This window comes from Ahaetulla prasina, chromosome 2 (assembly GCF_028640845.1).
Source record: "Ahaetulla prasina isolate Xishuangbanna chromosome 2, ASM2864084v1, whole genome shotgun sequence".
NCBI classification, from domain to species: Eukaryota; Metazoa; Chordata; class Lepidosauria; order Squamata; family Colubridae; genus Ahaetulla; species Ahaetulla prasina.
In genome coordinates, this window is record NC_080540.1 from 188599402 (window position 1) to 188617106 (window position 17705).

The following is a 17705-nucleotide window of genomic DNA, read 5'->3' on the forward strand; positions in this document are numbered from 1 at the left end:
AATATTGCAGCACCACAGCAATTGTTCATCCTTACGAATGACCGCAGAGGCTCTGCAACATTCACCCCACCTATTCCCCCCCACCCCACCAACCAGGTCTTCAAAGGCACTTCACCTGTGGAGACTCACTTACCTTGCAAAGATCTCCTTTCTGTCATGGTTTCTTTGCTTGCATTCACAGAGAACAGAAGCCTAACGTACTGCGAGATCAGTAGTGTAATCAGTTATCTTGTGTAATCTCACACTTTAGGCTTCTATTCTCTGCAACTTGAGGCCCGGATGTTTGCAAACAGAGGGAAGGTTTCAGGTCTTCCCTCCGTTTGCTGTTTTCTTGGTGAAGCTTGCAGGAGATTGCATTCCTGTAGGCTTCAGCAGCCCTTTGCAAAAAGCCTTCGTTGGCACCAGCGCAGCTTGGGAGGAGTGGGCACGTTCCTCCGAAGCCCTGTTCCTACAGGCAAAGGCTTTTTGCAAAGGGCTGCCAAAGCCTACTGGGATGCAATCTCCAAGCGCTTTGCTGATGAGAAAGAAACCTGAGATTGGACTAGGGGGCATCTGAATGCAGCCTCTAGGGCTGCTTTCTCAGCACTGAAAGCCTTGTCAAGGAGGGGGCAGGTAAAGAAACAGGCTGGAGAGGAGAAAAAATCTTCAAAAGGTAAGTCCCAGCACGGAAGGATGGGGAGGGGGGAAGCAATTGCGGGCACCCCAGGGGAGGGAGAATGAGTTATCTGTGGGTTGTGGGAGGCTTTGGATGGTCTGAAGTAGGTGGCCTGTTTCCTCACTAGGCTCCCACCCCATGGCGTTCTGCACCCCGAGATACCTTATGTTCACTTAACGAACCACGCATTTGTCCACGCATTAAATTAGCGAATGCGTGGCCGAAAGCAGGGAGTTATGTCATTCAGTGTACGAGATTCACTCCCATGAATTCTCAAGTTACAGATGGAATGGGCAGGCTCCATTACTTTTGTAATTCAAGGACTACCTATCTACTATAGGCCACCCAACCAAACAGAGGAAATAGATGAACTTTTTTGCTAGTTAGTTAACTAAAATATGTAGAAAGCAAATCATAATAGTAAGGGGGGACTTTTAACTACCCTGACATCAAATGGGAAGCAAACCAAAATGGAAGATCAAACGGATTCCTGACAAACCTAGCAGACAACTTTGTCACCCAAAAAGTAAATAAGGGAACTAGGGAATCAGCCATATTGGACTTAAAATGTAACTTTGTTGCTTGTATCCTTACAATTTATACTGATATTGACTGTTTTCTCATTGCTTATTTGTAGCCTATGACCATCATTAAGTGTTGTATCATTAAATGTTAAATTTGTACCCTATGACTATTATTAAGTGTTGTGTAAGTGTTGTACCTTGATGAAGGTATCTTTTCTTTTATGTACACTGAGAGCATATGCACCAAAGACAAATTCTATTCTATTCTAATTCTCACTAATAGAGTTGAAATGATAGAAGGTGTTGAAGCTACAAGAACCTTGGGAGGAATGATAATATTGGAATTCAACATTATGCAAGCACAAGCAATTGAACAAAGTCAAACTAGAGTTTTTAGACTTTATGAAAACTAATTTCAATAAATTTAGAGAGAACATGGAAAGGATTCCATGGGTGAGAATCCTCAAGGGGAAAACTATTTAAGAAGCTTTGGAAACTTTGAAAAGTGGGATTATAAAAACCCAGTCTAGAACAATATCTGTGAAGAATAAAAATAACAGCTCTCAAAAGAAACTAGTATGGTTGCACAAAGAACTCTAATAAATTGAAAGATAAAAAGAACAAGTATAAAAAAATGGAAAGAAGGGCACATTACTAAGGCAGAATATCAGCAAATAGCTTGAGCCTGCAAAGATGAAGTGAGGAAAACTAAGGCTCAAAATGAACTAAGGCTTATAACAAAAGTCAAACATAACAACAACAAAAGCTTCTTTCAACATGTAAAAAGCAAGGAAAAAGTCAAGGAACAAAAATGGTCCATTAATGGGAGAAAGTGGCAAGAAATGACAAGCAATAGGAAGAAAGCAGAACTGCTTAACTCATTTTTTGCAGCTGTCTTTACACAAAAGAAAAAAACAGCCCAGCCTCTTAAAAACAGTACCATAAAAAAACCGATTAGGAATTCAAGTTAAAATAGGCAAGAAAATGGTATGAGAGCACCTGTCTACCCTAGACTAGCGGTCACCAACTGGTGGTTCGCGGACCACTGGTGGTCTGCAAGAAAATTTTGGTGGTCTGCAGTGCACCCAGGTGGAGGAGCTGCTCCGGGATGCCCAATGGGCCAGTCCTTTGACTAGAGCTCTGGAATATGGGACCGGCCAGGCAGCTTGTGGTAGGGCTGCAAATCTCCGCCATAGAGGATGGTACATGCAATGTGCAACTTTGCAGGTGGTGCAGTGTGCAAGGAGTAGCGCAGCCCTCACTGGCCAGAATGAGGTAACAGTGCTGTTGCAGCAAGGGGGGGGCGGAGGTGCAGGCGAGCTGAAGCAATAGATGTTGGCAACCAGCGGCTCTTTCATCCCCCTGATGTGGCTCCCTTTGGCTGAGCCCATCAGTGGCTGGCCCCTCCCGTCCTCCTCCCCTCACAGTCACTCGTCACCTGGCCTGAGAAGGTAAGGGTAGAGGGATGCAGACCCTTGGTCATTTGGGGAGACACATGACTTCCTGTCTGGCCCAAGACACTGGCCCGGCTGTTTCTCTCTGCTGCTGCTGTTGGTGCCTCCATGGCTCTCACAGCGCCTTGCACAGCATAGTTAAATTTAGCATGCTTCACAATGGGGGAAACAGCATCTCCTCCATTGTGGACGAGATGCCTAGAGCTATGAAGGTTAGTAGAAGACACATATTATTTAAAAAAGATCAAATATACAACTTTTTAATTTTAGTAATTAATATTAGTATAAAAACACTTATAAATATAAAAAGACTTAGTGTCCTGAAATTATTAGTTTATCTTATATATAAGGGGAAACCCCATCCAAGTAGCCACTCCTTACAACTATTCAACTTGATAATCCAGTGGCATAGTGAGGATGGGTTTGTTGAACAAGATATTAGTAGAATTAGAATGAGAAAGATCTAGTTCAGGGGTGTCAAACTCACATTGTCATGGCAGTGTCACGTGATGTATCAGGACTTCTTTCCCTTTCGCTAAACCAGGCATGGGCATGGTCAGCATGTGATGCATCCGGCCCGTGGGCCGGGAGTTTGACAGCCCTGATCTAGATTATAATTTAACATTTGAACTTCAGCAGAAGAAACAACTGTCTTCTCTGTTGAGATGTAAGGATTGCACTACCCCAGACAGAGCCCATGTATAATATGGGGGTCCTCCAGGATTCATGGCTCTTGTTCAAAGAGCAGTTGGCAACTATGACTAGGAGACCCTTTGCTGAACTTCGTGTTGTGCACCAGTTATGCCTTTTCCTGGATAGGGAGACTCTCTGTTTGGTTACTTATGCCCTGGTCATCTCCCATTTGGTCTACTGTAATGTGCTCTACCTGGGGCCATTTTTAAAAAGTATCTGGAAGGAAACAGTTGTTTAAACCTCATGGTTTTGTGCAGGTCTAGATTTGTACATGAGTCATCTCTTGAGGAAACTACAATCATTGTTGATTTGCTTCCAAGTTCAGTTCAAGATCCTGGTTGTCACCTTTAAAGCGCTATATGGTGTGGGGTAAGGTAGCAACTAAAACCATCCCAAAGAAAAAGAAAGGCAAGAAAGCAAAATGGCTGTCTGAGGAAGCTCTGCAAATAGCTGAGGAAAGAAGGGAAGTGAAAGGCAAGGGAGAAAGAGAAAGATACACCCACTTGAATGCAGAATTCCAGAGAATAGCTAGAAGAGATAAGAATGCATTCTTAAATGAACAGTGCAAAGAAATAGAAGAAAACAATCGAATAGGGAGGACCAGAGATCTCTTCAAGAAAACTGGAGATATGAAGGGAACGTTTCATGCAAAGATGGGCATGATAAAGGTCCAAAGTGGCAGGGACCTAACAGAGGCAGAAGAGGTTAAGAAGAGGTGGCAAAATTACACAAAAGACCTATACAAGAACGAACTTAACATCCCCGATAACCACGACCTTGGGGTGGTCACTGACCTTGAGCCAGACATCCTAGAATCCTAGAAGTCAAACGGGCCTTAGAAAATCTGAGCAACAACAAAGCTAGTGGAGGAGACAGTATTCCAGCTGAGCTATTCAAAATCTTAAAAGACAATGCAGTAAAAGTGCTACACTCAATTTATCAGCAAATTTGGAAAACTCAGCAGTGGCCATAGGATTGGAAAAGGTCAGTTTACATTCCAATTCCAAAGAAAGGCAATGCCAAAGAATGTTCAAATTATTGCACCATTGCACTCATTTCACATGCTAGTAAGGTTATGCTTAAAATCCTACAAGCTAGGCTCCAGCAGTATGTGGATCGAGAACTACCAGAAGTACAGGCAGGATTTCGAAGAGGCAGAGGATCAAATTGCCAACATACGCTGGATCATGGAAAAAGCTAGGGAGTTCCAGAAAAACTTCTACTTCTGCTTCATTGACTATGCTAAAGCCTTTTATTGTGTGGATCACAACAAATTGTGGCAAGTTCTTAAAGAGATGGGCGTAGCAGACCATCTTATTTGTCTCTTGAGAAACCTGTATGCGGGTCAAGAAGCAACAGTGAGAACTGGACACGGATCCACTGATTAGTTCAAAATTGGGAAAGGAGTCCGGCAAGGCTGTATACTATCACCCTGCTATTTAACTTACATGCAGAGCACATCATGAGAAAGGCGGGGCTGGATGAATCAAAAGTTGGAATTAAGATTGCCAGGAGAAATATCAACAACTTCAGATATGCAGATGATACCACTGTAATGGCAGAAAGTGAAGAGAAACTAAAAAGCCTCTTGATGCAGGTGAAGGAGAGTGCAAACGTTGGCTTGAAACTCAATATTAAGAAAACTAAGATCTGGCCCTCTCAATTCCTGGCAGATAGATGGGGAAGAAATGGAGGTAGTGACAGATTTTATTTTCCTGGGCTCCAAGATCACTGCAGATGGGGACTGCAGCCAAGAAATTAAAAGATGCTTGTTCCTAGGGAGGAAAGCTATGGCAAATCTAGACAGCGTATTAAAAAGCAGAGACATCACCCTGCCAACAAAAGTGCGTATAGTCAAGGCTATGGTTTTTCCAGTTGCAATGTATGGCTGTGAAGGTTGGACCATAAGAAAAGCTAAGTACCAAAGAATTGAGGCCTTTGAACTCTGGTGCTGGAGAAGACTCCTGCGAGTCCCTTGGACTGCAAGGCAAATAAACAAATGAGTCCTAGAGGAGATCAACCCTGACTGCTCTTTAGAAGGCCAGATCCTGAAGATGAAACTGAAATACTTTGGCCACCTAATGAGAAGGAAGGACTCACTGGAGAAGAGCCTAATGCTGGGAAAGATCGAGGGCAAAAGAAGAAGGTGATGACAGAGAATGAGGTGGCTGGATGGAGTCACTGAAGCAGTAGGTGTGAGCTTAAATGGACTCCAGAGGATGGTAGAGGATAGGAAGGTCTGAAGGAACATGGGGTCGTGATGGGTCGGACACGACTTTGCAACTAACAACAACAACAAGGTTATCTTGGAGGAGGACATAAGAAGATACACACATAATAGGATGTTGGATTTAGTTTTTTACATAGCCCGGTAATCCTATCCATTACCAAATTAAACATGTTATCATACAGTTTATGAAGACTCTTGTATTCTCAAGAGTCCCAAAGTTTGCTGTTCTCTGTACAACTTTATAACAAGCTAAACACATTGTAAATATGTTTTTAAATAGTTATAAGTGTTTTTTTCTATTTCATAGGAAATAAAAGATGATTATGTCTTTGAATGTGAAAGTGGCAATCATTTTCAGAAGACAAAATTGACAATTTTTCAGTCACTTGGAAATCCATTGTACTATGGTAAAATACAGACTCTTAAGAATGATGAGGATAATGAACGTCCATCACAGTAAGTGGCATTCATCTTTTAGTTTTAGAAAAAAGCATTGATGTTAATTTTATAGCATTTTTGCTAATATGAGCTGAAAGAACTTTGCATTTCTAACAGGTAATGAAAGGGCTTCTAAAATGTAGAATGTCCTTTATTGCTGTGCAGATTATTGAAAAAAAATCTAGGCAGTGTTTGAACATAATATAGTTTGTGTATTAATACCAATGAAGTATGTGATTAGTTAAATGAGCTTAGGTGATTTTGGTCTCACATATTGCCTTCCAGAATGAAGATTGCTTCCATTTCATTAAATCTTTTTCACCTTGTGGATCACAACAGATGAGATGTTGTGTGCATACCTATCTATATACATGCCTGCACTTGCATTTATATAGTATCAGAGAATAGTGGAATTACAGATTTGGAAGGAATCATTTAAGTTGCCAAGCTCAACTACCAGATCAGTGCTGAAATCCATTTCAAAGCTGCACAGACCGATGTCTGCCTTGAACATATATTCCATAGATTTGGAATCCACCATCTTCCTGATTAATTCATTCCATGATTGAACAGCACTTACTATTATGACTCTCTTTCTAGCGTTGAATTGGAATCTGCTTTCCAATAACTAAAATCCATTATTCCTTGTGTGAGACTCTGGAACAAGAAACAACAGGTCTTAACCTTCTTCTGGATTTGAAGAATGCTCACATCCATTCGTCTCAGTCATTTTGATTCAAACCAAAAAATATTCAACTTCTTCAGTCTCTCTTTATAGATCTTATTTTTCAGTTCCCTGATAACTTTTGTTGCCAAACTTTTTCTGTTTGTTTGGAATGTTTTTAAGTGTGGTGTCAACAATGCTTGAGGTTGAGTTTCAGCTGATAGAATACTAGTGGCTCTCATTTAGAGACTAACTGGTTCTGGCACTTGGTCATTAAGCAAAATTAATGCCGCCTGGGATGAGGCGGCCGCTGGAGCCTTGGACCGCGTCGTGCCTTTGCGGCTTCTGACCCGGCGACGAACTCGACCAGCTCCCTGGTATAACGAGGAGCTGAGAGAGATGAAGCGCCAGAAAAGAAGCCTAGAGAGCGCCTGGAGGTCCAGCCGCTCCGAACCAGACCGAACACTAGTGAGGTCATATATTCAGACCTATCTAGTGGCGATCAGGGTGGCGAAACATAACTATTTCTCCGCACTCATCGCATCGGCAGATAATCGCCCAGCCACCCTGTTTAGGGTGACCCGCTCCCTGCTTAGGCAGGAGGCTCGGGAGGACCCCTTACAGGGACATGCTGAGGATTTTGTTCAATATCTGTCTGATAAAATCGCTCAGATTCGAGATGGCTTGGACACTGATTGGATAGATTCAGGTGGGATGGCGGAGACGAGTCTTGAGAATGTTATCTGGGCTGAGTTCGATCCTGTGACTCCTGAGGACATGGACAGGTTGTTGGGTAGGCTGAACTCCACCACATGTTTATTGGACCCGTGTCCCTCCTGGATGGTGCTGGCCACCCGGGAGATACACGAGGCTGGCTCCAGGAAGTTACCAACGCTTCTTTGTTGGAGGGTGTTTTCCCTGCCGCTTTGAAAGAGGCGGTGGTGAGGCCCCTCCTTAAGAAGCCCTCCCTGGACCCGGCTATTTTAGCGAACTATCGTCCAGTCTCCAACCTTCGCTTTTTAGCGAAGGTTGTTGAGAGTGTGGTGGCATATCAGCTTCCTCAGCACCTGGAGGAATCTGTCTATCTGGACCCGTTCCAGTCCGGTTTCAGGCCCGGTTACAGCACCGAGACGGCTTTGGTCGCGTTGGTGGATGACCTCTGGAGAGCCCGGGACAGGGGATGTTCCTCTGTCCTGGTCCTTTAGATCTCTCAGCGGCTTTTGATACCATCGACCATGGTATCCTGCTGCGACGGTTGGAGGATTGGGGTGGGAGGCACCGTTTATCAGTGGTTCTCCTCCTATCTCTCTGACCGTTCGCAGACGGTGTTGGCAGGGGCAGAGATCGCCCCGAGGCGCCTCACTTGTGGGGTGCCTCAGGGTCTGTTCTCTCGCCTCCTGTTCAACATCTACATGAAGCCGCTGGGTGAGGTTATCCGTGGGTTCGGGGTGGATTATCATCTGTACGCTGATGATACGCAGCTGTACATTTCCACCCCGAACCACCCCAACGAAGCTGTCGAGGTGATGGGCCGGTGCCTTGAGGCTGTGCGGGTCTGGATGGGGAGGAACAGGCTCCAACTCAACCCTTCCAAGACAGAGTGGCTGTGGGTACCGGCGTCCCGGTACAGTCAGCTTACACCATCGCTGACTGTGGGGGAGGAAGTACTGACCCCCAGGGAGGGAGTGCGCAACTTAGGCGTTCTCCTGGACGATCGGCTGTCCTTAGAGAACCATTTGACAGCCGTCGCCAGGGGAGCATTCTATCAGGTCCATCTGATTCGCCAGTTGCGCCCCTTCCTTGACCGTGACGCCTTGCGCACAGTCACTCACGCCCTCGTCACTTCCCGCCTGGACTATTGCAATGCTCTCTACATGGGGCTCCCCTTGAAGAGCACCCGGAGGCTCCAGTTAGTCCAGAATGCGGCCGCGCGGGTGATAGAGGGAGCACCGCGTTGCTCCCATATAACACCTATCCTGCGCGGCCTGCACTGGCTACCGGTAGTCTTTCGGGTGCAATTCAAGGTTTTGGTGACCACCTTTAAAGCGCTCCATGGCTTAGGACCAGGATACCTTCGAGACCGCCTTCTGCCGCCGATTGCCTCCCAACGACCTGTGCGCTCCCACAGAGTGGGCCTCCTCAGGGTGCCGTCGACCAAACAATGTAGGTTGGCGGCCCCCAGGATTACGACAACTACCCGACCTCCGGACCTTCAGACGGGAACTGAAGACTTTATTGTTTCAGCGTGCAGGACTAGCCTAAGATAAAAGGTTTTAGCATATTTTAATGGGGCTTTTATAGGTTTTTTATTTTTTAGTGATCAGGCCATGATATTATCTAGTTTTAATCGGGTTTTAATATTTATTTATTGTACTGTTTTAATATGCCTGTGAACCGCCCTGAGTCCTACGGGAGATGGTGCGGTATATAAGTTCGATTAATAAATAAATAAATAAATAAAAATAAAATGGGTAACTACAATAACTAAACATTTGATACAGAGTGAAAAACACTGTAAAGATCACTGGTTGTTGCAATCACATTCAGATAAATTAATGTACGTATCCTGTGCCTAACACTTTCTTTCCCCTTTTGCTCCTTTGCAGAACAGAGGTTGCTTAAACAAGCTATTTTTTCCTGAGCTCCTTTTTCCATAGCTCAGCGCTTCCCACAAAAATGCTAACCCTTACCAAGCTTAGCTCTGTTACCTTAATTAGTTGATTAGTACCCTCCAGCACCCTGGCACTGCTGCCTGAAACGGACCAGACCTTAATCAATTATAAACTGAAGGTTTTTGTTAATCAGGCACAGAAAATTCAGTTGTAAATGCACATATGTGTTGCAAATTGCATTTTTTAATTACCATTTATTTGCAAAGAGTCACTGCTTAAGGCAAGTCCCTACATGAGAACTATCTGTAAAGTAAAAAAAAAAGTACTTCCTGTTATTTGGAAAATACACTTCTGTTCATGCATCTTAAAATTGTATGTGCTCTTTGGGCAGTTAATCTTATTATATCAGGTTTGAAGTCAATTTTTGTTCAATACTTTTTCACAAGTGAAGTTACCAAAGCATTTGGTTTTTATGTCTCAAATGGAGAACTTGCAGCTGCTTCGTTATATTTTATTCTGTTCCTTTCAGCCCATCAAAATAGTTTTGAATTTTACTGTCATCTGTGATACTGGCTACTCCATCCAATATGTCCTCAACACATTTTATGAGCATTTCCTCCATTTCTTCACCCAAATATGAGAGTAAAGGATCCAGATTTAATTTGAATGTATTTCATTTGATATCTCTTTCCACTTTGATGGGCCATTGATGAAGCCTGAGAAATCTTACTCAGAATGCACTCAATTGGCCTCCGTTATCTAGCTTGCAAATTAACACTGTTAAATGCTTTGCTGAAGTCAAGATCCATTATGTCAACAGCATCACCATAATTTATAAAGGAAGTTATTTGTTTTTTAAAATGATGTAATATTACTTCATTTATTCTTGATATATCCAGGCTGATTTCTAGTAACCACTGCGTTGTTTTTAACAGGTTTACAGAACAATGTCCTTATGGTTTCCTCTAGAATCTTGCCATAAAATATCTATATCAGACTGACTGTAGTTTGCCCCCCCTCTTTTACGATAAAGACAATATTTGCATTCTTCCAGTGATTTCATATTTCACCGCTTATTCAGGATTTCTTAGAAATAATGGCAGAACATTAATTCTTCTAGAATCTGAAGATTTAAACTCAGTCAATGTAAAGTATTCCCCAACCAAGTTTCTGTCAGTCTCAAGCTTCAGCTTTGCCTCTTCATCCTGCCATTATTCACATACCTTTGAAAGTGCTTTTTGTTGGGTGGAACCAGCAAATTAAAATAGTAGCTGAGTAAGCTCTGCCTTTTCTTTATTATTTGTTAGCATTTTGCTGTCCTCATTGAGCAGGTGATAGTACTGATTCTTTTATTTTAAATATACATACCTATAAAAATTCTTTTTTTGTGAAGTTTTTTATTTTTTCTTATATACATATTGTAAATGTACATTCTCTTATCCATAATCATACATATTTGTTTAAGGTTGCTCTTCTACCCTCTCTTCCCCTTCGTTTCACCACAAACCTTCTTCTCCTCTTTTCCCTCCCTCCCTCCTCACCTCCCTCCCTCCCTCCTCACCTTTCCTATCTTCTTGCTCTTCCTCTCCTTTCTCTTTCCGACTTCCCCTTCCTCTCCCCCACTCCTCTCTTCTTTCCTTCCTTTTTTACCTTCTCCCCTACTCTTCTCCCCTATCCTATCCTCCTCTCCTTCCCCTTCCTTCCATCCCTCTTTCTCCCTCGCCTCCTCTATCTTGCCCTCTGTTCCTCTCTTCTTTCTTTCTTCTTTGTTGTGTAATATTTCCCTTGTTTGGTAACTGAGCAACTCCAATTTTCTAGTATTGTATACTTTCTTTCCAGTTTCTTTTCTATTTTAACCCAATCTATCATTTCATAATTGTACATTTGTATTTATAATCTTCTTTCTTTCCCTCCCCCAACCCCCTTTTCTATTTACTCTAGCGACATCTGGATTTCTATGTCTTTTTTGTCATTTCCCTCATATACTTTTCCATAATTGACATTGTTTATCTATCGTCTTTTATTCGTATCTCTTTTCTAACCATACGTAGAATCTTTCCCATATCTTGAAATACACCAATTCCTCTTTATCTTTATCAATAGTTAAAAGCCACATTAGTATTTCCATGTAATTTTTTTCTTTCACTTTCTCCCATGCTGTTAACAAGCCGTTCCTTACACAATGCCTCTGAAAATATCCATGTATCCTATTTTTTCCATACCATAAGAAAGTGTGCCAACCTAGTTACAAGTCATGTCCTTCCAAAGTCAGTAGTCTCGTATTTCTCAGTAAAATCCATTCTTTAACCCACGTTAACACCGCTGTTTGATAATAAAGTTCCCAGTTTGGTAAACCAAATCCTCTTCTTATCTTAGAATCTTGAAGCAATTTAATATTAATTCTTGCTTTTTTTCATTGCCGTATATACTTCCACATCATTTTATTCAAGCTTTCAAAATATTTCTTCTTCAATTTTATTGGGATTGTTTGAAAGAAAAACAAAATCCTTTGTTTTTTGAAAATATATTCATTTTCATTAGTGCTATTCTTCTCATTAACGATAATTGCAGGTTTTTCCATTTTTCCAAGTCTATTTCAATTTGCTTTCTCAGTTTATAATAGTTATCTTCCTTCACTGTGATACATCTTGAAATTAGTTGAATGCCCAAATACTCACTTTCTTCACTATTTGAATATCTAAATTCTGCATCAACTGGTTCTTTTGTTTTTCTCTCATATTTTTTACTACAATTTTAGTTTTATCTTTATTTTCAATCCAGCTACTTCTCCATATTCCTCTTTTTGTTGCATTAACTTTAAGCCCATTTCCACTGGTTCTTCCATAATAAATACTAAATCATCCGCAAATGCTTGTAACTTATATTCTTCTCTTTTAATTTTCATTCCTTTTATTTCTTCCTTTTATTTCTTATCTTCTTTTCCTGTTTAAAACTTTTAAGGTCAAAATGAATAACAATGGAGATAACAGACATCCTTGTCTCGTTCCCTTTCTAATATCTACTTTTTCTGTCATTTCACCATTTATTATTACCTTTGCCGATTGGTCTTTTACTGCCGATTACAAAAGTCTATCTTTTGTAATTGTATAATCATACATTGCCAATTCACATTATAAAATGCCTTCTGCGCATCTAAAAATAACAATGCCATATTTTTTTTCTGAACGGGCTTCATAATATTCTAATGTCTCCAATATAATTCATTTATTATCTCTAATTTGTCTTTTGGGTAAAAAACCATTTTGATCTGAATGTATAAATTCATTCAACAACCTCTTCAGTCTTTCCTCCATAATTGATGCAAATATTTTATAGTCTGCATTTAATAGTAAAATTGGTCTATAATTCTTTATTTGCTACAAATCTGATTCCTCTTTTGATATAAGAGTTATATATGCCTCCATCTATGACTTTTTTTTTTTTTTTTTTTGTTTACATTTATACCCCGCCCTTCTCCGAAGACTCAGGGCGGCTTACAGTGTATAAGGCAATAGTCTCATTCTATTTGTATATTTTTACAAAGTCAACTTATTGCCCCCCCAACAATCTGGGTCCTCATTTTACCTACCTTATAAAGGATGGAAGGCTGAGTCAACCTTGGGCCGGGCTCGAACCTGCAGTAACTTCGGAGCCTTGGCTTCTATTAGTAAATTATTAAATACTTGTAACATCACTTAATACATCTTGCAATTCTTTATATAATTCTACTGGTATTCCATCTGGTCCCGGAGTTTTTCCATTCTTCTGTCTTTTAATCCCTTCTATCAATTCCATCATTGATATTCTTTCTTCTAGCACTTTTTAAAATTCTTCTGGTATTTTAGGGGTCATTGCTTTTTCCAGGTATTGTTCTATTTTCCCTTCTGGTATCTGCTCTTGTTATATAATGTCTTGTATATTCCTCAATTATTTTTTTCTTTTCCTCATTTCTGTAGGATATCTTTCCATCTTGATCTAGTAGTTAAGTAACCAATTTTTTTCTCTTTCTTTTTTCATTTTATATGCCAGCCATCTTCCTGGTTTATTTGCATTTTGAAAAAAAATTGCTTTGTTAATTTTATTTTCCTTGCCAAATCTTCACTTTCAATTAGATTGAATTTATGCTTTTTCAAATCCATTAAATTTTTATATATTTTTTTGTCTTGTGGATTGTTTTGCAGCTCTTTCTCTAATTTCTTATATTCCTCTTCTATTTTCCTTTGTGTTTGTTTATTCTGTTTGTTTCTTTTCCCTACATAGATCATTACCAAACCTCTTATATATGCTTTACTAGTGTCCCATACATTTTGCAATGATGTATTTTCCTTTCTATTCACTTTGAAAAAAAAGTCAATTCTTTTTCCATATAGAATAGAATAGAATTTTATTGGCCAAGTGTGATTGGACACACAAGGAATTTGTCTTGGTGCATATGCTCTCAGTGTACATAAAAGAAAAGATATGTTCATCAAGGTACAACATTTACAACACAATTGATGGTCAGTATATCAATATAAATCATAAGGATTGCCAGCAACAAGTTACAGTCATACAGTCATAAGTGGAAAGAGATTGGTGATGGGAACTATGAGAAGATTAATAGTAGTGCAGATTCAGTAAATAGTTTGACAGTGTTGATGGAATTATTTGTTTAGCAGAGTGATGGCCTTCGGGAAAAAACTGTTCTTGTGTCTAGTTGTTCTGGTGTGCAATGCTCTATAGCGTCGTTTTGAGGGTAGGAGTTGAAACAGTTTATATCCAGGATGCGAGGGGTCTGTAAATATTTTCACGGCCCTCTTCTTGATTCGTGCAGTATACAGGTCCTCAATGGAAGGCAGGTTGGTAGCAATTATTTTTTCTGCAGTTCTAATTATCCTCTGAAGTCTGTGTTTTTCTTGTTGGGTTGCAGAACGGAACCAGACAGTTATAGAGGTGCAAATGACAGACTCAATAATTTCTCTGTAGAACTGAATCAGCAGCTCCTTGGGCAGTTTGAGCTTACTGAGTTGGCGCAGAAAGAGCATTCTTTGTTGTCCTTTTTAATGATGTTTTTGATGTTGGCTGTCCATTTTAGATCTTGCGATATGATAGAACCTAGAAATTTAAAGGTTTCTACTGTTGATACTGTGTTGTCTAGTATTGTGAGAGGTGGAAGTATGGAAGGGTTTCTCCTAAAGTCTACCACCATTTCTACGGTTTTGAGTGTGTTCAGTTCCAGATTGTTTTGGTTGCACCACAAGGCTAGTCATTCGACCTCTCGTCTATATGCAGATTCGTCATTATCTCAAATGAGACCAATCACTGTTGTGTCATCTTTTTATTTAATTAAACTTTTTTATTTATTTAATTAAACTTTTAATTAAATAAATAATTAATAATTTAATCTGCGAACTTCAGTAGCTTAACAGATGGATCGTTGGAGATGCAGTCATACAGAGAGAAGAGAAGTGGGGAGAGCACACAGCCTTGGGGGGCCCCTGTGCTAATTGTACAGGTATCTGATGTGATTCTGCTTAGCTTCACCTGCTGCTTCCTATTTGTTAGGAAACTTATGATCCATTTACAAGTGTGTTCAGGTACAGCTAGCTGGTTTAGTTTAGTTAGAAGTATGTCTGGGATGATGGTATTGAATGCTGAACTAAAGTCTACAAAAAGGACCCTTGCATAGGTCTTTGGAGACTCAAGATGTTGTAGGATGTAGTGCAGAGCCATATTAACAGCATCATCTGTTGATCTATTTGATCGGTATGCAAATTGCAAGGGGGTCTAACAGCGGATCCATGATGGTTTTCAAGTAGGAAAGCACTAGCCTTTCAAAGGTTTTCATAGTACAGATGTTAAAGCATTCAGTTCCTTGATGGTGGGCTTCTTCGGCACTGGGATGATGGCAGAGCGTTTGAAGCAAGAAGGAACATAGCACATCTCTAGTGATTTATTGAAAATATGGGTGAAGATGGGGGCCAATTGGTCAGCACAGACTTTTAAGCAAGAAGGAGTTATCTTGTCTGGGCCTGGAGCTTTTCCTGGCTTTTGTCTGTGAAATAGGTCCTGCACTTCCTTTTCTGTGATCACTAGGGGTTGTGAACCCAATGAAATGGGGTCAGTTGTAGGAGGCTTGGCTGTTGTTGGTGTGTCTGAGATGGGGGTTGTGGAGATAGGTGGCTGTAGTTTCCTTTTAAACCTGCAGTAAAATTCATTCAGGTCATCTGCCAGTTGTTGATTACCTTCAGCCTGGGAAGGAGGTTTGCCATAGCCGGTGATATTTTTAAGAGTTTTCCACGTTTGCTGGTTCATTTGCTGAAAACTGATTCTTTAGCTTTTCAGAGTAGCTTCTTTTTGCTGCTCTGATCTCCCTTGTTAGTGCATTTCTGGCCTGATTGTACAGCATTTTATCACCTTTTCTGTAGGCTTCCTCTTTGGAATGTCATAGCTGCTTAAGTTTAGGTGTGAACCAAGGTTGTTGTTGCTGTATATTCGCAAGTTCCTTGTAGGTACACATAGGTCTTCACAGAAGCTGACATATGATGTTACAGTATCTGTGAATTCATCCAGGTCTGCAGAGGTATCTTCAAAAATATTCCAATCAGTGCAGTCAAAACATGCCTGCAGCTTTAATATATCGTATAAAGTCTTTTTCATTTTGATTTAATGTCCATCTCATTATTTTCCTTTGGCCTTTCCATACCATCATTATCGGATTGTGGTCTGTCCATATATTTGCCTCTATATCAATCTTATATTTCTTAGATATTAAATCTGTGGACATTCACATCATATCTATTCTTGACCATGACATGTGCCTATTTGAATAAAATGTGTACTGCTTTTCTTTTAAATTTTCTTTCTCCAGGCATCTTGTAGACTTAATTCATCCATTGTATGAAATGTTTTCGGAAGTGTCTTCCTTGGTTTTTTATTCATTTTTGTAGATTTATAGTCTAATTCTTGTCTATTATTGCATTATAATCTCCTATTATACAAATATCTTCATATTCATATTCTAATATTTTTCTATGTAATTTTGCATAAAATTCTTCTTAATTTCCATTTGGACCATATATTCCCACAAGTAATATTTTTTTATAGTTCATTACAATTTCTACCATTAACACTCTTCCCTCCTCATCTTCAAATATTTGTTTGGATTGAATTGTTTGTTTAATATAAAATACCACTCCTCTTTTACTTTGAGAAGCCAATGTTGTATACAACATCCCTAATTTTGCTCGCTCCAGAAATTTTTTATGTTGTTTTCTAATATGGACTTCTTGTAAGCATACAATTTCTAATTTTAACTTCTCTAATTTGTTAAATATCTTCCTTCTTTTTATTGCCGAATTTAGTCCATTTATATTCAGAGATATTACTTTAATTTCTTCCTCCATTTCTTATTTATTTACTTGTGCTGTCGAACTAGTCACTCTTATCTCTCTTTGTTCTTTAATTTCTTTTGCTCTTGCTCCCTCCCTTATTGCTCTCTCTTCTTGTTCTTTAGTCATCTCTCTTGACTGCTCTTTCTTTTCAACCTGTTGTCTATCTTCTTTTTCATCCCTCAATTTTTCTTGTTCTTGAATATCTATGTATTGTTCATAAAATAACTCTGCTTTTTCTGTTGAGTCTAGTCTGTGTTTTTGTTCTTGCCAGTTCACCAGTATTCCTTCTGGAATCAGCCATCTAAAATCTATCCCTCTTTTTATCAAACACTTTGTAAGAAATTGATATGCTCTTCCTAGGTCTCTCACTCTTCTTGGAATTTGTTTTAGTGCCACCACTTCTCTCTCTTTGTGTTTTATCGTTGTATTTCTCATCATTTGCAATATCTCTGTTCTCAGTGTTTTGTTTTGGTTTTTTTGTAAATCTAACATGAATTTCTCTTGGCAAATTATTTCTCATTGCATATCCTGTATATCCTGTATATATCTCATCAATTCCACTTAAAATTACTTCTTTACTTTCTTCCATTACTACTGCTAATATTTCTGCAATCTTCTTTGTAGTAGGTTCTCCCTTTTTCCCATTCAATATTTTGGAATCTTAGATAATAATCAGCTTTATTTACTTCGAGGGATATAATTGTTTTTTCCTGATTTCTATCAATGGTTGTAATTTTATAGTCCATCTCTTCAATTTTTTTCTCTGTTGCCTCTGATTTTTCTTCCATTAACTGCAGTCGTTGTTCATTTTTTCCTATCATCTCTTTAACTTCTTTCAATTCTCCTTCCATTTTTCCATGTTTCCTTCCATTTTTTTCGTTCTTCCGTCCACCTTATTTATTCTTGACTTAAGGTCTTCATGTATATTCTGTAGCATGTTTTTATCTCCGTGTTAGTTTTCTCTTGCTGTGATTCTTTGTCCAATCTGCTTTCAATTCATTAAATCAATTTAATCTTTTTAATAATTAGTCTTTATTAATGGCTTTTGCCTTCTTGCTGCTA

At 39.7% G+C, this 17705-nt stretch overlaps 1 protein-coding gene across 6 annotated transcripts in view; it reads left to right on the top strand.

Moving 5' to 3' along the window:
- Window positions 1-17705, top strand: part of SUPT20H (SPT20 homolog, SAGA complex component) — a 63085-nt gene that overhangs the window by 19432 nt on the left and 25948 nt on the right. For all 6 annotated transcript variants that reach the window (XM_058165846.1, XM_058165848.1, XM_058165847.1 and 3 more), the window contains exon 14: window positions 5864-6012. In XM_058165846.1, coding sequence (XP_058021829.1) covers window positions 5864-6012 — 149 coding nt within the window. The remainder of the gene's footprint in view (window positions 1-5863; window positions 6013-17705) is intronic.